We start from the raw sequence: 20,224 nt of genomic DNA on the forward strand, positions 1-20,224 counted from the left end.
GGGGCCCGGCGAGGCTGAGGCGGCGGGGAGAAGGCGGCGGCGGCCTCCCCTCTCCGCCCTCTCCGCCTTCAGCAGCGTCCCGGCCGGGCGGGCAGCGCCGCCGGAGCTCCGCTACTTCCAGCGGGAGGCCGAGGTGAGGGAGGGCCGGCGGCCTCGCCGGGCCCGGCGGGACGAGCCTTCCCCGGGCGGGGGCGCGGTGCTGTCGTGTGAGGGACCCGATCAGGCGGGCGCCTCAAAAATAATTAAGAAAAAAAAATCCCGTCACTCCTCCGGCGGAAGGGCCAGGCGTTACCGGCTACCAAACCCCTAAACGGCGGGTTGCGCCCGCGGAGGCCTCGGCGAAGCGCGAGGGGTGTTTGCTGCTTGTGGGTGGAAGATGGGGGCGATGGCTCCGGGCGGGTGGCGAGGGTCGGTGGTTCGCCGAGGATTAAGGGCCGAGAGGCTGCGTGTGGCCTCACCGAAACGTGGGGAGACTTCTTCGGGGGGAGCAGGAGGAAAGGCGTCGTCTGTCACGGCGGCAGCCGTGGGGCTTCTGGCCACGCGCGCTCCCGGGGACCCTCTAATAAGAAACTGCTCCGTTTTCAGTCAAGGGAAGAGGTTTTCTGGGGGCTCAGCTTTAGTAGAGAAAATCAACAGAGCTACTCAAAACAGGCACATCAAAATGTGCCTTGATGACCAACGGCTTCTGAAGGCGTTACGCTGACAGTAGCTCAAGTGGGCTGGCAGGGAGCCTCGCTCCTTACTCTCGGCTGCGTTATCTCGCCCTTTTTCCTCATTCTCTCTCCTCATATTTAAAATCAGAAATTAAAACAATCTGAGGCCTCAGCTGGGCTATACTTCCTGGGTGGCAAACCTCCCTCTGAAAAAATAGTCCTGTGAGACATTGAACTTAACAGCTTTTTCCTCCGAAAAATTAACATCTGAAAGTTCTGAAAGTTCTGTCTTATTATATCAATGAAATATAGCAATGTTATGGCAACATGTGTTATTTATAACCACAAACACACCCGGGGAATGCCCTCCCCACCTGAGTGACAGGCAGCCGAAGGCGCTGGGCAGTGGCGAGGGGCGAGCTGCGAGGGTTTGCAGCTGGGGTGGCAATCGGGGAACAGTCCATTCCCCGCGTTGGCTGGGCGGCCCTGGTAAAGGCCAGTAGATCTGTCGCCTCAGGCTCCTCTGTGGCGATTTCGGCGTTACGGTGGGAAGGTGCTCTGCGCCGAAGGCGAGCGGGCAGGGTTGGTGCTGTGCTTGGAGACCGCAAAGGGAGCGAGGGCAGGTCAGGGGGCTGGTGGGGGGCACTCGGGGCTGCGGCAGCTCGCAGCCTACCCAAGCTGTGCGGAATTAGCAACCATATGTTAGAGCTTTTGCTTGCAGTATAAAGTCTGCTTTCACACTTCCGATGACCTGGTTTGTGGAAAATGCTGCTCCAGTGGCATGGAAGCAAAAAGTGGTAACAGCTGTTTAATGGGTTTCTTCACAGCACAGGCCTTGGCCGCAGGGGAGGAAGCAGATTCAACCCATTCTTCTGCACAGTTAAGGAATTAGATCAGTTGAACTTTTTTATTTATACAGGAAAAGGAATTTCATTCATTTTTGTAGCTTAAATCCCTAAACCCAACTCTGTGTCAGGGACTGAAGTGGAGAGAAACAGAGGAGGATGTGCCCAGCACATGGCCAGAAGACAGAAATTCCTGCCTTTTAATCCTTTGGCTGACAGTTGCTCCCTCAATTGCTTTACATAAGTTACTGTGGCCAGTTCGTGTCGTGTTTCCTCTTCTGTGACATGGAGAAAGCTATCACCTATTCTGTGTGTGTCTGGAATATTAATGAAAGTTTGCAAAGTGCTTAGCTTTAGTAGCGGTACACAGAGGATGCCCACTGTGAGTGCAAATTTATTGTCCGCTCCGCGGGATTCCCTTGCTCTGATGGGTTTAAGAAACAGCTCCTCACCACCACCTAGGCCAACTAAGTCAGCATTTAACAACAAAGGGAAGTAACAGCAGGAAGTTGTCAGTATATTGAGGACAGAAGTGTTGCCTCTACAGGCCTGGCAGAAGATCTTAAAGAGATCTTCTTTAATGTCACAGGCTGGCTACCTATCTCAGAGTTCCAGAAAGTATGAATTATCTGCTCTGACACAGGTAACAAATAATGGTTGAATAATGCCACATGAATAAAAACAAAGGAGCAAATAACATTCCCAGTGGTGAGCACAAACTAGATGCCCACTAAAATTCTAAATGAAACTGGTAGTGTGTGTAGGGGGGGAGAGAGAAGCAAGGAAGCACAGAAATAATAATAATAATAATGGAGGTGACAAATCAGATGCAGGATGCTCTTGAACGTGCCTGAAATTCTCTGAGGCTTGATGGCTTCTGAGAAATGAAGGGATGGATAGGTTAAATATCAAACAACCTCTCCTCTTGGCAGAACCAAGTAATGGAGATAGGCTTCATCTGGAAGGGTGTGATTACAGCGGTGCCTTGCTAACACTCTTAACTATGGTTTCCTTTTAATGGAGCCATTACAGCCTTCTTGACCTGCCCTGACTTGACTGTTTCTGGAGGAGAGCATTGTAAATTGTAAGACTCAAAATACAAGAGTTTTTCAAAGGCTAAATTGGGCACACTGTAAAATTAGAGGTAAAAAAAAGCCCAACAAAATGCACAATTTCTCGGATTTGTAGTCAGCCATGCACAAAACCAGTGATTGATTGACATGTTTACCAGAACATGGACCTTTTAATGAAGTTCATTAACAACAGACAGCTAATTTCAACAGGAGATTTTGCTTTTCTTTCCTTGAGAACTTTTTTGGTTTGAAATTCCTTTGATTCCATTGGTGAGAACTTCTTGATTGGATTTCACAACTGGTAACAAATGCATATCTTTAATGTTGCTTATTTGGATGCAACTGTGTCAACAGGTATCATAAATACAGTAATGTTCTGGATTAGGGTGTGCTGTATTTTCATACGTGACAGATACATGCATACAACCGGATCACAGGATTACCAGTGTGGCATGTTTCTGAACTCTTCTTAGTTCTGCTTTAATCAGAAATTAAATGGCGATTCCACTGCAGGATACCTTTGTCTTTTTCATTCCAAATGAATTTTGAAACTGCCTGCTTTCCCTTCATGTTACAGTGGCAGGTCATTTGATAAGTATATGAACTTAGGAAGGAAAATATAAAGTTCAGAAAATTAAAACAAATAAAGCAGTTAAATTTCCAAAAGTTACAACAGATTACAGGGAAAAAATGGGGTAAGTTGCCACAGGGGAAATTTCAGAGCTGAACAGACTTAAAAAAAGATACCACATGTCATTAGGTATTTTTATTGCAGAATATTCCAAAGGAGTGACTCAAACTTGCTTGTGGTAGCTCAGTCATGTTACAGTTGTCATCGTCTAATGCTGTATGTGCACCGTTTAAGTATTGATTTGACTACTTACATTCTGTAACCTGTAAAGTTAAGCAATACTGTGAATTAGCCATTTTTTCTGCTTTTCTCAAGACAGGAGATGTTTCCACTTACGATGCCATTTTTAAAAGACCAGAGGGTTACAACAAAAATCTTCACCGCTGTGACAGAGAACACGCAAAGGGTCATGGTCTTAACATTAATGAGGAGGTAACCCTTTGATAAATTAATAATTATCTTTGTTAAAGGTATTTTGTACTTTTTGACATGGCTGGGGACTGTAGGCATTGTTTTACCCCTTACAATGCAGCCTATGTGGTAGCAAAGGAATTGGGAAGGAGGACATTGTTGTCCTCAGCCTGGAGGTTCGGGAGAAAGCATTAGCCAGTGAAGGGACCTGAGTTCGCTCCTGCTCTTTGGCACCCTGTAGATTTCCAGGTGATGATCCATATCCAAGTTAAAGTGTGGGGAGAGATACACACAGCAAGGCCAACCCTCTGTGGCAGAGCTTCGGGGTCACTGAGGGTGACTTCGGAACCGTCTGTGCCCTCGAGAGTTGCAGTCCCGCAGCTATTTCTGCGATGCTTGAAAACTCTTCTGCCTGAGAGGGCTGGATTCGGGGGCCCCAACTCAACCACTGCCCTCTGACATCCACCCTCCTGACACCAGCATTTGCTGAGAGAGCCCAGGTCTCTCAAGCTGGTGAGTTTGTTACGCAAACTTACACCCGATTGCCCTGCAGAAGGAAATTCATAGGGAGCTAGTGCAAAGGAGGGCTCAATCAGAAGACCACGGACATGCCTGGAAAAGGCTGGGCAAAGCACTCGAGGCCAGCAGAATCTGGGTTTGGTGTGCAGCCTGATAGCTAAGGAAGTGTGCAGCCATGTTTTTAAACAGCTGCCTTCAAAACAGAAATACTGTAATATGTATATGTATGTACACATGTATTTTTCCATGCAGCATCTGAATAATACATACAGAAGTGTGTATATATTTATATACACACACAGAGGCAGAGGCTGTCAAAAACCGAATTAAGTGCAACCTCTTTGTGTTAAAGTCCTCAGTGGGTTCATGGGATGTAGAGAGATGGATAGGCTAGGGATGGCTGCCCATATTGGTGATTGTGTGTGACAGAGATGGAAGAAGGAAGAGAGGGACAAAAGTTAAAATTACTGTAATTGCTGCGTAATGAAACTGTTGATATTTTGTGACAAAGGCCACTGCTTGTGATTCGTCTCACTAGCAGCTATATGTGCCAGACACTTCAGTGCAAGTGCATAGCCATAATGTCCTTCAACTCTGTCAGACAGTGCAGGGAGTATTAGGTGCTCCCAAAGGAATTCCAGGAGTGCCCATTACCCTCACCTGCTCATGCCTAGTAACTCAGCTGCAAACCTGTGTGAGGCCAAAAGCCATGTAGATGACTACTCCAATTAAAAATTAGCCTTTTTATTTAAAAAAAACAAAGCCATGCCCCCCCTCCCCCAATACCAAGCCCAACCTCCAGCTGGGAAATTTGTGTAGAAACAGTTTATCAGTGCAGAGTTAAGGTTTCTCACTGAGCTCTTGTATCAAAAAACCTCACTTTCTTACCAGTTTGCTTCTTAAAGCAAATGTGTATGGGCTAGAATTCATACCAGCCCTGCTGGGCAGCGCATGTGAGGGACCCTGCCTGAACAGGTGTCCCTTAATCCACCCCTTTAATTAGCATGGAGACACCCCAAACCTGCAGTGGGTAAATGTTACAACATGATCCTCCTGCATGTGATGACACCCAACACTGGGCTTACCCAGAGCAAAGTGCAGGTCACATACTCAACTCCTGCTCTTTAATTACCTCAGTAGCCCCCCACAGACTTGATATAATAATAGCAACTATATTATAAAACATAATAAATAAAAAGGCCACAATTGACATCTTTCTAGTACAACACTGAAAGCAGATGGGCTGAATCCACCACAGTACGCTGCTTTCCTTGAAGTGGCAAAAACCGAACCACTGCAAGTAAGCCCTTTGTTTCCTGCAGAGAGCCTGGGTGCACCCCGGGAATCCGAGAGTACAGTCACAGATACTCAGTGTAGCTACACGTAGCACAGTGACTGCAGTGGAGTGTTTGCATGAGGCTGCCATTGCTAATTTCAAGTGTTAACAGTGCTAGAATTACATGCTGCGAAGGCGTGTAGCGGGATGCTTCCCGGCCAACTGTTGGAAAATCTGAAATCTGCTGATGACGAACCTGCAAAGATGAAATGCCACTGAGCACAGTCAGTGCTGTGCTACCAAGGGTGCTGAAAACAATCTTATTTAAAGGCAACACAAACTATTGGAATTACGTACTGCTGCCTGACATTAGCACTGTAAACCCTGTATCGCTAGCAAAGTCTTTCTTGATGGTATAAAGACTCTGTCATTTCTCCTTTTTCAACATATACTCACAACTGGTATGGGGGCAGAAATGGTCTTATTTTTTTGCCTGCCACTCTTCTTGACTTGATTTGTGTTCTGGTGGGGTTAAAAGTTGGTGTACTGAATAGCATTTAATGGGGTGGAACAAGGTAGGCAGGAAGGGTCGTGGGAGAGTTGGGGGATGAATGGTTGTTTTGGAATGGGCTTTTCTGTTGGTTTCGGTTTGGTTTTTTTTGAAAAAGGGGTTTACGGCATCCTCCCAAGAATCTCGGGTCTAGTTGTGTCCATGAGTCTGGAAATGTCTCTCAGCTGACTGCCCTGCTGTGAGACCCCTCGGATCTCTGCTCCCGCCTGCATCCTCGTAGGACATGCAGGGGCTCACGTGCATCGTGGGCTCTATCGTAAGTGCTGATATGGCTCAGATTTGTGTCTGTTGTAGCAAAGAACTCATTTGTTTGCACTTGAACCGAAGTGTGGCATCCACATTTTGATTCTCCTTTTAGATCTTCTTTATATCGTAAGACTAGGTAAACATATTGGGGACCAAGGCTTAACTGTGTTAGCCAGTGTGCAAAGATACAAGCAGCCTGGTCAATCTGAGACCTTTGGCTAGCGAAAGAAAAACAAAGAAAGAATCCTGTCTTTCCCTTCTGACTCCAGAGCTCCCTGTTGCTGTAGCACAGGAAGGAACTGCAGGCTGCAGATAGTGATTGCACAGTCACTTAAAGTGCAGTTTACTAAGAACAAGCTTAAAATAATCTTTTCTTGGTCAGGTTGTTTTTCACCAAGTCCACTTCCTATCATTGCGGAGCAGTTATTTCTGTAATCTTACAGCTACAAGCGTTTTTTGTAAAACCTTTCATTGTGCAAAAACTACAGTAGTATATGCTTTATGTCCTTCAGGGAAAGCTTGCATGGACTAGTGGTTGCTCAGGGTTTTTCTTTAGACTTTAATTTTTTTCATGCAGTGCTTTCACTGAACTGTGCAAGCAGGGTAGGTGTTCCTGTAACAGGGGACACACATGAAATCTGTCCTGTCTGTCAAATGAATCATGCAAGTCAGTGCACAAGAAAAATAAGAATGAAATAAAATCTGTGCCGCTCTCCAGTAACATAGCACTTAGTTTGCCAGTAATCACATGGTAATTGCCTCTGTGTGTGTGTGTCTAAGTGTGTAAAAAAATTATCAGTCTGCAGTAACTCATGGCACAGCTCCGTATCTTATCATCTTGTCATCTAGTGATACATTCATGGTTTATTAATATACGTAAACTAGGTCAGGGATGGAACAGTAAGAGTGCAGATCACTGCTAAATAAATATATATCCATACAGCAGATGCTGTACAGTTTTGTCTTATTTTGCCTCTGGCCACAGCACATTTAGCAATAGGTAACTGCCAAGTACTTGCTCTGTGATTTTCTTTTAAGGAGACTTTTATATTTTCACAGGAAAGGGCAAGACCTGTCGCTGTTTTGTCATCTTCAGAGTATGGGAGACGCATAAATAAGCCCATAGAGGAGCCGATCAGAGATCATGCAAGGATTAATCATGTGCAGGCAGAATTCTACAGGAAAAATGGCATCACCTGCTTATTGGAAAAACCTTCTCCAAGCCTGGATCCATGCTAAATCTCTTGTATCTGTCATTGCCAGCAGCATTTATGTGGAAAAAAAAAAAACCAACCCACCCAACTCGCATCAAAAGCAATATGGTGCTTTTGCTTTTTCCTCTCCATTTTAGCTAATGATTTGGATTAAAAATAGGATGAAATAGCAGCTGTACTTTTCCTCATGCTTATTCAAATGCATGTCTTCTCCTTACAGTCACATAAAAATCTCATGAAGAGCAGGCTCAGCAAGAGCTGAACATTTTAGGTGGCAACACTGGAAGTGAGACCTGTTAGGTCAACAGCTGTCTCTCTGCAGTTTTAGGCAGTGCTTCTATGTAACTATTCACAAACTTAACATTTAAGCAAGCTTGCTCCTCAGCATATTAGTGGTCACTGACTCGTTAATCCTTACAGTGTTGCTACAGAATTGTGAGGTGTCATTCTATCTGCTCAACAGCTGAAACGGCTTCAGCACAGATTTTCCAAAAGGGATGGGCTTACCCATAAATGGGCAAGTAAAGAAATGCTCTGACTTCCAGAAGTGCTTAGCAGTTTCAGTAGACCTCAAGTGGAAGGCAAGTTAAAGGGAACTTCTGCGTACTTGGCATTTAAAAAGACAAAATCTAGGCTTAGCTGATTTCAGACATCTCTTTTGCTGACTTTCACAATATGCGTGGTGTCTGAGGGATTGATCTGTTCAAGAGTGTCACAACAAAAATCATCTTTGGTTCTGTATTCAATGCTGAAAAAAAAAAGTAATACTAGCAGAACAAGCACTGAATAGTTTGGTAGAAAGGATGCAAAGAACACAAGGATTTGAGCAGTAGTAATTTAAAAAGCATGTTTAGAGTAAATGTCTAAACCTGCTTAAATGTTTAGTGCCTTGTATTCTCACTGAATCCAGCATTGAAGTTTTAAGATAATTTCAGAAGGAATATCTCCTGCAGGGTATGCATCTGTTTGGTTCTCAAGAGCCATTGATCCTGCTGTTGTTTAAAGCTGAGGAAGTGTTGTTCAGAAAGGAACAACAGCCAGATGGATCATAGCAGAACAAGGACTGGAAGTCCACAGCTTTGACTGACACTGGAGTTCTGTCAGGTACTTACGCATAGGAAACCTACATCATTTGTGAACACAGTGAGCCTCCTAGTAAAAAATAATAAAACCAAAGAACTTCTTAATCTGGGGTCTGGGTAAGTAGTAAATTAGGCAATCAATAGCACTTGTTTGGCATGATGTGAGAAGCAGAGCACACAGAGTAGCCCATTCCAAGAGGTGTTTGTTACTTTCATTATTCGTGACCTGCAAGTTTCTTTATGTTCAATGAACTAGGGACAAGAAGGCAGTAACTGCTACATTCCTTTTCAACAACAAATACTTTGTTAAACAACTCCAGCAGCATTCAATGAAAGGAATCACAGCGAGAACAAAGTGAGAAGGAAATGTTTTCTAACAATACCAGAATGCTTTTTCAAAAATCAGTATCAAATGTGTGCCAGTAGAGAATGAGATTGAATATGGCCATATTCTAGGCAGGTTATTTTTAGTTTGGGACAGTCAGTATAAATTACTTCTTTTAAGTAGTCTTACTGTATTTACAAACCATCTGTGTTTGGAAAAAAACTACTGGAAATCAGATTTGTTTGACAACACCACCACCTTCTGGCGTATATGAGAAATAAGCATTGCCAGCTCACTTTCACTGTGAAGTTGTCAAAACACTGGTATGGTTTTTCCTGTTTCATTTCTTTCCTTATGTCACCCCCTTCTCTTTCAGTCCCTTCTCACCCCTCCTCACTTTTGAAGGCTTTTCACAGGTTGTTCCTCATACTGTTTGTTTCTTATACAGTTTGGAGTGGTTAACATCTCCCTCCAGTGCTCAGTTAGTGTCAAAAGAATACCTTAATGATTTCTTCTGTATTAGGGAGAAATTCCTTATAAATGTCTGCAAAGACATTTCAGTCACTCTCCTTCAATTTCTCTTTTGTTAGGATGACAACTATTAGGTTACCAACGTGCTGTAAGCTTCCTATTACACCATTGGAAAGTATCTCATTACCTCTTGGTGCCCCCGCGCCTGTCAGTGCTGACATACTACTGTGAGTAAGGGTTCTATACGTGCAGCAAATTAACATGAACAGAATGTACAGCATGATGCAATGTAGATCATATTTTGGAGCTGGATTTTGCATCCAAAGATCTCCAGGGATTGTTGGGACAGTTGACAGACACCTGCAACTCACAAATTACTAACAGTAGCTGTGGAAGGAAAAAAATGGCCATGTACTGGTGAAATATGTAGAACTTCAAGCACGTGAAAGTTTCACCTTTTTTGTATCAAAGCATAACAGTTAAAATCAAACCAGGTGATGCTGGGAATTCTTCTTTACTACTTATAAGTAATAATTCCACACAGGACAGGATGCACAAGCTAACCTGAAAATGTGTTTTACATGGCAGTTCATCAAGTATACATTATGCGATCGGAACTAAGGCCATGTTAGCTTCCCTTTGTCCATCTGTAAAGCAACATGTTGACCCAAGTTAGGGCATGCTTCTTCCAGCCGAAGCAGTTACTAGTCCCAGCTCTTGGTTCCAGCCTTCTGTCAGAATTTATACTCATACATAAAAAAGGACCACATAGGACATAGTTCTGAGCTTCAGAGCATAACAAGTTTCAGTTTAGGCTGGAATGGCAGGCTGTAAACTGAAGGAACTCTGGAGTGTATTCATGACCCCATTTGGACAGTTTAGCTAGAACTGCCACCAAAGACAAAACTACAAGTAGTACAGACCCAGAACATCGGGCAGCCCCCACAGAGACAGCTGTGCAAGTCCACTACCCTGTGGCAGCTGTTCTACAAAGTAAGTAAAGCATATCTTTTTATTAAAAATGCTCTACTTTCTGTAAGGCATTGCTGTTTAGTGAACAGCACTCTACATCTCTTAAGTATGAGCAATATATCAGTACTGCTTGTGCAGCTACTCTAAATTTTAGTTTTATGAAACACTTGGGAAATCACACCAACAGCTGTGAGTAAATTGCACAATTTCTTTTTATATTGTCAAGAAAAGCCCTGATGGGTAGGCAGCCTGGCACATTCTGTACATTCAGACTGGCCAGTATCTTTGAATAGTCACAGCTGTCCATTTGCAGTTGTGAGTTAGAACCAGTGAAAACACAAAGGAAATGCAGCACTGACTGTCTGGCACTTACATCTGTTAACTTACAATAAATATTGACACAAAACTTAAGAAAATATGTTGTTCTTTATTACTCTTTACATGTCAATTGTTCCAAATATTGGAAGGTCTCACATTCAGAAGCTCAAATTATCTTAGGTGGAGTTATTTAGAAAACAGAATTGTTCTTCCACGCACAATATGTACACTTTATAGTACAGGAGGTCAACCTGTGATTTAGTATTATTCTCCAATGTCAGCAGCTGAGTCCGTATGTATGAGGAAAGATTTTTCTGTGTAGATAGTCTGCCATTTTTCTGCAATTTTGTAGACTCTCGATCTCAAAAAATGGAATCTGGAAACAGAAGAAAAATGATTGGTGGAAATACGTTTTAATAAATAACTGGGTAAGATTGATGTTCATTAAGCAGATATAAAATTACACATCAAAGATTTGTCTGTTTTAAAATTAAACATTTAATCCTAAGCTTATTATTGATCTGTAAATCACCTGAATAGAGATTACTGTAAAACAGAGTGATACCCATTACAGTTTAAACTAAGTTAAGTATAATGGAGTTAGGCTCATGTAATAAGTGATTATAAATGGAAAAGAAAATCTAGAAGTAACTGTTTTGGTCCAAAGTATGTTTAAAGATAAAAATACCCCTATTAGTTCAACAGCAAAATAAAGGATATACTCTCTTGAGAAAATACTATTTACAATACAAAGCAGTTCCTTTTTTTTTTTTTAACTCCTCTTTTTAAACTCCAAATTCAGGCCTTTTTAAAAAAGTATTTAATTAAAAATTGCAATTCTACTGAACTCTTAGACAACATTTTCCTTTAAGTCAAGATTTGAACCTTAATCACTGCAGAGAAGTACTCTTTCAAGCAGTACTCTTTCCACTCTTTGGTGGAAAGCACAGGCAGAATACACTAACTGATCCAAGGAAGAAAATGGAATTTCCGTAACACCCTCAAAAAGGCAAAACCTAGGCAGAGAGAACATACTATAGAAAGGACAAGACTACATCTGCTTTGGGAAGTAATTGGAACTACAGTTTTAAGCATCATAAAATAATCATTTTTCACTTGTTTTGCTAACCAGAGCAAAAGCAAACCACTGTCTTTGGACTTTACCTGCACAACTTCATAACCAAGTAACCGAAGATGTCTCTGTTTAATAGCTTCTTCTCCCAACAGATTGTGGCTATTAATGCAAAATCTGCTTTGACCATCAACACAGAGGGCAATTCTAAAATAAAAAAAAAGTGTAGTATCAAAAAAAATAAAACCCAACCCAAAACTCAGTTATTTTAATCACCACAACTACTGCAGTTCCTAAGAAGCATGAGACAATACCTCCCCTCTTACTCCTTAATACCTCCTAGAATTAGATGTTGTAGGATGGGAGTTACCTTGTTCAGGACAATTTAAATCGCTCAATTTAAGGGTGGGAAGGGGAAAGCCTGAAACCTAGTAAAATTGATCTTAAAACCTTATTTATATGCTCTGAACAAAACCTACCATAATAATAAGAGTTTGATATTTTTAATGCTACTATTGGTAAGCTGTTTTGAATTCTAGATGCAAAAACATACAAAATACTTGTCTCAGCTTGAAAACATTTCAGAACCTAAATTTATTCAACTTATTAGTCTACTTGTTAAACCTGTTAGAGTTCAAGTTAACTTTAAGTTTAAGCTAAATCTGCTTAAACCTGTACGTATGGTTGGCAGCATCATGGATTACAACTATATTTTCTTCTCCTTGGTGATAAAAATCACATCAACTTAAACCAAAATTTGTATATCCACTGTAAAAAAAGTTCCTTAAATTTTCAGCATGTTAAGGATATTGTGACCTTATTTACACATGAAAGGTGTAATTTAAAAAAATCAAAGCCCATTCTTAAACATTTAAGCATGGGATTTTTGAAAGAACTTATATTAGTCTGTGAGTCTTGTGAAGGTTAAGCTGGAGAACACATAACCTTTTCAAAGACTTTTGCTTTATCCACAAAATTGCAGTTTCAAATACAAAGTTAAGCAACCTGCCAGTGTGGTATCCAAGGTTTCTCAAAGTAATCTTTGTTTCACATATTTTTTTTAAACACCTATGCATTTTTCAATAAAAAACAGCATCTATAGCAAATACCCTCGTTACACAGGATTCCTTACAGAAGTACATTTGTGAACTCAAACTGGCTTGAACTGTGTTAAATCTATGCAGACATGCTCAACTGGAATTAATTTAGTTTTAATTTGAAAATTAATTACAGAAGATCAAAATACACTACTATAAGCCAAATCAGGATCACTTTGATCCTGATTGTCACTGGGTAGAGAGACTAATTGTCTGACACCGTATAGTTAGGAAGCGAAACAATGAGGAAAAAGTACAGATCATTAATTTTGCCAACTTTGCCCTTTTGCCAGAGGTTTCAGTGTGAAACCTGAACTTTGTTGAGGTCAATGGCAAAACTCCAATTAGCTTAAATTTTAGCCGGGTTTCACCCCAGATGCTGTTTGTCAACGTTAACCAACATTTTACCAGTGGTTTCTTTTTTTTTCCTTACCGTCTGTGTACCTCTTCACATTGGGCAGCAGGCAACACAAAACCTTCTTCATCTAATTTAATCTCAATATCTAGCATAAATGAAAAGAGAAGTGACATTAAAACTCATTTCACATAACAAACTGTTTACTGTAATTCTCATTCTCTTAACAGTTCATTGTTTTATAAAAATAACTAAAATACTATCGCAATACTTTTTGCTGCATCACAGAGGCTTGCAAAAGATATGTATAGACTATTTAACACAAATGAGTGATAATTAGTAACACTTCAGCCTCTCATAATGCTAACAGCAAAGTAGCGTTCCAAGTCCACTATAAACCATATTGTCGTTAAATGGCACTTTGCTGGGCTAGCTAGGGCCTCTGGAATTTTGAGGGCTTTGGGGAGAGACTGTCTCTCTCTGCCCCTCCCCTTTATTTTTTCTAATTCCCTAATTTTATCGATGATGTCCATCTGCAAACAGAGCTTTGGACCTAAACCCTGCCAACTTCAACCCCATACGGAAGCTGAAATGCAGAATAATTCTGGAATCATCCCTCTGTGGATGTGTTTTTTGTTTTTAATCCCTCCGATGTCCATGGGGTCCAAGAGACCCTTCCCTCAACACCTTATTTATCATCTACCCCTCCTGAGCACACATCTTTCCTCATCATTACCTTCTCTCTGTTTCCTTCCCTGGCATGTGAAACACTCCATTTTCCTCACTCCTCTCTTTCAGTCCACAAACCCCCACTGACGATACGTAGTCAATAGTTCTTGCTAAGGGGAGAGGAGCCCAGCTGAGCAGGGCAGAGGGCTGACAACCTTCCAGTTCTTCCTTTCTCTACTCACCACCAAAGCAGAGAGATCAGGCAAGTGGTGTTGCCTCATTTTGCTTTCAATTATACAAGTTGTTTACGGGATAAGTAAAAGAGGAGCTGATAGCAAAAATACACAATACAAAAGTTAGCAGCTATTTTCAATGCAGACTGGCTGTGTAAATTCCAAGTAACATTGCAGTTCTTTTGTCTCCCTGTTCTTTCTGCCTTTGAAAATGCATTTACTTAAAGTTCCCATGATGTTTCCTCATTTCAGACCTTCTACAGAGTTTTGTATTCCAGTTTACTTTTTCTGTATTTGCTCAACTTAGAATGCCCACAAAGGGAATAAAAAAAATAATTTTTATTTCTGGAAAATAACTGAGCCTAAAGTTTTGACACCATAAGCACACGTTTTATTATTAGTCTAAAGAAATGTTACTTACCAACTGTATAGAAATATGGTGTTGATACCTCTGATGCAAAATATATTCTTTTTTTCAGCAAACAAAGTAATCCAGTCTTCACCCTTTTGAGGAGGTGAACATCCAGAGAACTGTGAGGTCTGAGAAAGGCCTTTACTTGATACTTTGGAAGGAGTTTGGGACCCTACATAATGACAGAAAACCAAATCAAACAAAAGAAAAAGGGAGATAACATTTTTGTAATTACCACATATTAACGTAGCAAATGTATTCTGTGCATTTCAAAGCCATGTCTATTGAGACACTTACAGTCTGAGGTATGATCCGCTGGAAACTTAAAAAAAAACCCAAACAACCAAACCACAAAACCCAAACAACCACCAGAACATCCTCAGCAAGCTTCCACACTATCACGCTGAATATATCACTCATGAGAAACGCACAACTGTTTCCATTCCTCTGCAGTCAGGCCAACATCCAAGTGCCTGATCTCTTTTGTGCTGCAAGACGTCACAAGCCAAACATAAAAAGGAATAGTTGTTGGAAAAGTACTCGGAAATACACAAAAAGCACTTTAACTTAGAGCTAGTCAGTTCCATCAAACATACAAATATATTAAGTCAATCAAACAGGTAGAAATGCTTCATATTTTCATCAAGGAAAAAAAAAAAAGCTGTTTCATCCAATTCCAATGCTTTTATGGGGAGGACAGTCCTCAAGTAATTATCAGCAGGGCCCTAATGACCTTATCACCTTTTGTTAACATCAGTTCTGGTTTCATATGTGCCATACCTCATAAAATGGGCACTCCAGGGTTACAGTCAGAAAAAGCTGGGTTAGCTGGGAGGTAACAGTTCTGTCCAAACCGGGTGGCTGGGCTGAAACAACAATATACAGGCTTTCAGGTGTACCTTTAACAACACATCTTTACACAAACCATCATGCAGAAGTTAGGAAAAGCTATTCAGTTTAACATACAGAGAAGCTACTCGATCATTATCATGCCTGATCACTGTTTGAATGAACAGAAAGACCAGTTGTGAAATGACGTAGTTAGAAAAATCAGGACATGACTTACAGAAACATCAACATAGAAAAAAATATACAACTAGCAAGATCTCAGTTAAGATTGTCGTATTCTCTCGGGGCGGGGGGAAGAGGTTCCAAGAGATGCAGGACATTATACAGGGAGAAATATGTTTGAGTTGAGGTCTTGGAGAAATTTCCCATTTCCTTCTTCCTACAACCCCTTCTACCCAAGTTATAATCCCAGGATCTCATTGTTTCACTAAGGTTTGGTGGTGGGTTTTTTTTCCTGAAAGTAGTGGATAATACTGAATAATTTACGGAGGTTTGTCTACAAGCGTGTATACTTGAAGCATCTTTCATGTTATGTGCAAAGTATTATTACAGAATGGTAAAAACCTGATGTAGTGTAAGATGCTAAACATGCAGGTCATCTTCTCAAGTTTCTGTTCTGAACTTAGACCACTCTAGTGGAATACCTTTATTGATTTAAAAGAACATATTTGAAGTAACTGGTACTATGATGTTTCTCATTTTGTAAGTATCAAGCTTGAGAACTTCAAAAGACATGTTTTTTTAGGACATGAGGAATGTCTGCTTCCTAAAAATCAACCCCTTAAGGTATTTCATGTTGAACAGCTAAAAACTGAGTGACCAAAGTTTCTAATCACTTTGAAAACTTGACCTTATATAGAGTTTTATTAACAGAGAAACCTTAGCTGAGATCTTGAGAAGTCACTCATCTTTCTGGCACAGCTTACATATCCCTATAATGCTGCTAAATATGCTTTACTATCTAACACAGAATTACTTAAAATCTATAGCTTACAACTGTGTTGTTTGTAACAGGTTTGCATCCAAAAGCATTGGATCATGCAATAGTTAGAGCCGAGGACAGACTATCACATGGGGGATGTTCTAGAAGCTTACTAGACTGGGGAGAAAAAAAACAATTAGGTGAAGGCAGCCCTTGCAGACAAGACAGTCTTAGAAGCAGTGGGTGAGCAGACTCTGGGATCGCCTAAGCAAGATGGGATAAATCATGGGGTAGATTTTTAAATTTCGTAATGTCTTCCTCGGTATGGTGGGACATAGGGCCAAGGATGGGACTATAGTGCTTGCACAGAGGCAGAGAGGAAAGGAGCTCAGGGCACTGAACAAAGATGGGCACAGGAAGCCTCCACCAGCGGAGTGTAGTCAGCAGACAGGATGCCAGTGGGAAGAAGCATCACATAAGCGTATCAGATTCTGGATTAAAAGTAATTTAAAAAACAGAACGAAGCACCAATCTTTATGCCTTGTTAAAACATACGTGAGCCTTAGGATTCAATTTACATTTTTTACCTAGATAATTAAAAAAAAATACCAGCTCATATTATGACACTGTTACATTTTACTGGTTCAGATCTCACTTCTGTTTTAATTGAGCCAACAATTATGCACTGCAAATTAATTTTTTCAGCTTTATCCATCTACCCTTTTCAACTTTCACAAGAAACAATATGAAACAGAAATACAACCAAGTTGGAAGCAAGAATATAACACAATAATCCTTATCCTGAAAGAACAGAAGAGTAGAGATGACAGCAGAAGTCCATACCTGGTTTGACCTTACCCCCACCTGAAAAGCTGTATACAATGCAGGCTGGCAAAAGGTAAGGACTAAAGTGCTAGAATCACCTACATGCAATGGACCTTGTTTGAATCATAAGGCAAAACAGTATTTGAAAAACACATTTTGTACTGCCTGAGATTTACAAATTCTGTGTATATAATTGTAACACGTTCTTATCAATAATAGTAATTTAAATTCTTTTTGCCCCAAGGCTACACTTCACCTCACTTCTCTCTAGAATTTGTACTAGTCTTGACTAAAGTTTATAAGGATTTTTGGACTATTTTTTAAAATACAACAATGAATTATTTCCATAGTAATAGGTGAGCTTGCTAGTAACACAATAATAAGTAAGCTGTGGAACAGTTACTGTAACTTTTCTTGCATATTATAATTTGGTCCCACTTTTAAAGGCTATGAACAAGTTTTCTGACAACTACGATCATGTACTTTTCCCTGAGAGCCTCAAGAAGAGAGTGGTTTCAATGCTTAGGAAAATATCCAGAAATAAGGATTATGCAAAGTCACAGAGGACCTAACCTTAAAAAGACAGGCAGTGAAATCTTAATCTAACCAGCAGTGCACAAGCAGAAGGTAATTATTTTAGCTTCGCAATAAGTACTACTAGTATTTCTATTGTTTTTTTAAATACTTCCTCCCTTGGGCTAGTCCTTGAGTAAAACGCCTAAGAGCCAGTCCCGACCCTACGGAGTATGAGATCAAAGTGGGCAAAGCAAACAATTGTGGGCGAAGAAATAGATACAAAAAAGTGAAGTGACTTGCCCAAAGCTGCAAAGCAAATGGGGGGCTACACCCAGAATAAAAGTCAAGTCTCAGGACTCACTATCCAGTGTTCCACCTTTATGCCACATCCCTCGTGTGGCAGTCATTACAATGCAAAAATTTAGAGAAAAATGAACCCTGAATCACTACACTATATTTTACATCACTCATGCATCATTCCAAGTATCACTGCCATTAAAAATTCTACCACTTTTGGTCTCAGTCTTGTTCGTTCCATAATAACTGGTCTCACTAGCCTTCCTGACGTTACCAGTCTCTTAGTAACATAGTCTCACTTCATTGTGAGTATTCACATCTGTCACCGCATAGGCACAGAAGTTTAAACAGCCAGAGTTAAAAGTAACACATTTCCTGCACAGAGAAACTTGGTGTCTAAAACCTATGCGAGACCAAGGACCAACATGGGGAAAAACAGAAGATCAGTATTTTTTAGAAAAGCAGACGGATTAACTGAAATAGTTTTTTTTAAGGGAATTCAAATCTCTGTCTAAGATTGTACAGTGCAAATTTCAAACTCCTCTAAACAATATAAACTGAAAGACCACTGCAACTGTGACAAGGAAGCAGCAGTCTTTGCCCTCCTGATCATCATTCTCCAGTCACCTTCATCAGGTCATTGTTGATTTGACAGATGAAAGATAAGAAAGGGGTGCTTGACAAGAGACACACCATGCAATAGAAAGAAATGTGGAACATCACAAGAAGAACACTGCTCCTTACCTTGAAGCTGCTGCAGAAAATAGGGACTAAATATTTTTGGCAGAAAATTTACTGGATAACGTTGAATAAGGACACAGGAGTGCAGCAGGTTCAGTAAGGTGTGAGGCTGAAAGTGACTAAGGCGAGCATGCAATACTGTTTCAAGCTTCTGAAACAAGGCAGAAGCACTTGGAGGCAGATAGTTAAGAGTCCCAAATGGTATAATATACCCAGCAATCTGGTCGGTGGTAAATCTGTCAGCATCGGAAATGAAACCTTCTGCCGCTGCATCAAAGATGGGTTTAGAAAGGATCATCTTTTGGCAGCAGTACTGCATGATTTTGCTGACTGTTTGAGGATGCATGGTAAAGATGGACTTGGGAACATGCGTTTCCAGTGCCTCTGTAAAAATCTGGTCACGATGTCCAAAGCATAGGAAGGCTTCCAGTACATTTACCAGTTCATCACCTGTGAAATATGGAATATGCTTCACAGAATGTCTACACAGTGCTGTGACTAAGGGAACGTCCTGAGTCTGATGAAGAACAACCAGTGAGTTCAGTATTATGCTTGTGAACTTTGGGCTTAGCTGGGAAACTATGGTTAAAGTGGCACTGTTCATTCTGTTTAGCAAGTCTTGGTATCGTTCCCCTTCCCTGGCAGTCACCTGCAGCATCTTATAAACTGTCACCATTTCCCTGGGACTCCACTTCTCAACGTCTTTTGCTTGCACGTGGTTCACAATTTGTTCCAGTGTCACACAGCTTGGGCCTTCCACCTCAAGCAAACTCTCTCCGAGAGCACACAGGTTTTTAACAGTCAGCTGTCCTTTACCAAGCCGTTCCTTGCCCTCTGAAAGCAAGCTTGCCATCAGCGTACTCTGGGGATCTATACCCAGTTTTATCAAAGCTTGCAATGCATTCAGCAGCCCAGTGTTTGACAGTTTTGAGGATTCAAATTCAAACTGGAAGCATAATGCCCTGAAAACTTCATTCTCTAACACTCCTTCATGGTTTTTCAGACCATTGTCATCCACCTCAACTTCAGAAATCCTCTGCAGGGCTCCTGAGGCCATAGTATCAGACATGACTTCCAGTGCGCTAAGAAAGTCAAAAATCTCTTTTGATGTACAAAGGCTGTTCAACTTCTTGAAAAACAGCTGTTCATCCATCCACGCGTTATTATTAGACTTAGTACTGCTCCCACTATCCCCACAAAGATGCACAGTTTCATTAACAGAAAGAGACTGTATCCGCAGTTGTACGTGGTTTTTTCTACAAAACATATACTGAGATTTATCTTTGAAACATAGCATCCTCATGGCTACGGAGCTACAGTTTTGGGGCTTTCGCTGCCCACTGATAAAGCTCAACCTTTTGCTTAGGGTCATCAAAACGGACCTGCTTGCTGGCGCGCTCGATGAATAAAACTGGAAACTTTTTCGGCTAATCAAAGCCATACTGGATCAACTGGGTTCTCAGAAGATCCCTAGAGGAAGAAAAAACCACATACCTAGTTGGGAAAACAGCACCGGCGTCATTCAGAAGCCGCAACCCCCCCTTGTAGCGGCTGGACACGACCGGGAAGACCCCTCTCCCGCGGCCGCCGGCAGAAGGCAGGGCAAGGACAAGGAGGAGAAGCTGCGGG

At 41.3% G+C, this 20,224-nt stretch overlaps 2 protein-coding genes across 2 annotated transcripts; one reads left to right on the top strand and one right to left on the bottom strand.

Moving 5' to 3' along the window:
- Window positions 1-1,399: 1,399 nt before the first annotated feature.
- On the top strand, window positions 1,400-7,464 carry LOC104834282 (chromosome unknown open reading frame, human C5orf49). Its single transcript, XM_010571470.1, has 3 exons — window positions 1,400-1,450; window positions 3,518-3,634; window positions 7,285-7,464. Exons 1-3 carry the CDS (start codon window positions 1,400-1,402, stop codon window positions 7,462-7,464), a joined length of 348 nt encoding a protein of 115 aa, XP_010569772.1.
- Window positions 7,465-10,701: 3,237 nt separating this feature from the next.
- Window positions 10,702-20,178, bottom strand: FASTKD3 (FAST kinase domains 3). The gene is made up of 6 exons (XM_010571426.1): window positions 18,599-20,178; window positions 15,226-15,311; window positions 14,455-14,617; window positions 13,210-13,279; window positions 11,772-11,886; window positions 10,702-10,983 (listed from the first exon to the last, which is right to left on the bottom strand). The coding sequence occupies exons 1-6, from the start codon at window positions 20,034-20,036 to the stop codon at window positions 10,885-10,887; spliced, it is 1,971 nt and encodes a 656-aa protein (XP_010569728.1). The 5' UTR covers window positions 20,037-20,178; the 3' UTR covers window positions 10,702-10,884.
- Window positions 20,179-20,224: the final 46 nt, after the last annotated feature.

This window comes from Haliaeetus leucocephalus, unplaced genomic scaffold (genome assembly GCF_000737465.1).
Source record: "Haliaeetus leucocephalus isolate CR32 unplaced genomic scaffold, Haliaeetus_leucocephalus-4.0 Scaffold328, whole genome shotgun sequence".
Taxonomy (NCBI): Eukaryota; Metazoa; Chordata; class Aves; order Accipitriformes; family Accipitridae; genus Haliaeetus; species Haliaeetus leucocephalus.

Coding starts and splice junctions, on each gene's coding strand:
- LOC104834282 (XM_010571470.1), top strand. CDS start 1,400: ATGACCTGGTTTGTGGAAAATGCTGCTCCAGTGGCATGGAAGCAAAAA. Junction 1,451..3,517: donor TGGCATGGAAGCAAAAAGTG/GTAACAGCTGTT, acceptor GCTTTTCTCAAG/ACAGGAGATGTTTCCACTTA. Junction 3,635..7,284: donor GTCTTAACATTAATGAGGAG/GTAACCCTTTGA, acceptor ATATTTTCACAG/GAAAGGGCAAGACCTGTCGC.
- FASTKD3 (XM_010571426.1), bottom strand. CDS start 20,036: ATGGCTTTGATTAGCCGAAAAAGTTTCCAGTTTTATTCATCGAGCGCG. Junction 13,280..14,454: donor ACCATATTTCTATACAGTTG/GTAAGTAACATT, acceptor CATTTATGCTAG/ATATTGAGATTAAATTAGAT. Junction 11,887..13,209: donor TGTGAAGAGGTACACAGACG/GTAAGGAAAAAA, acceptor TTTTTATTTTAG/AATTGCCCTCTGTGTTGATG.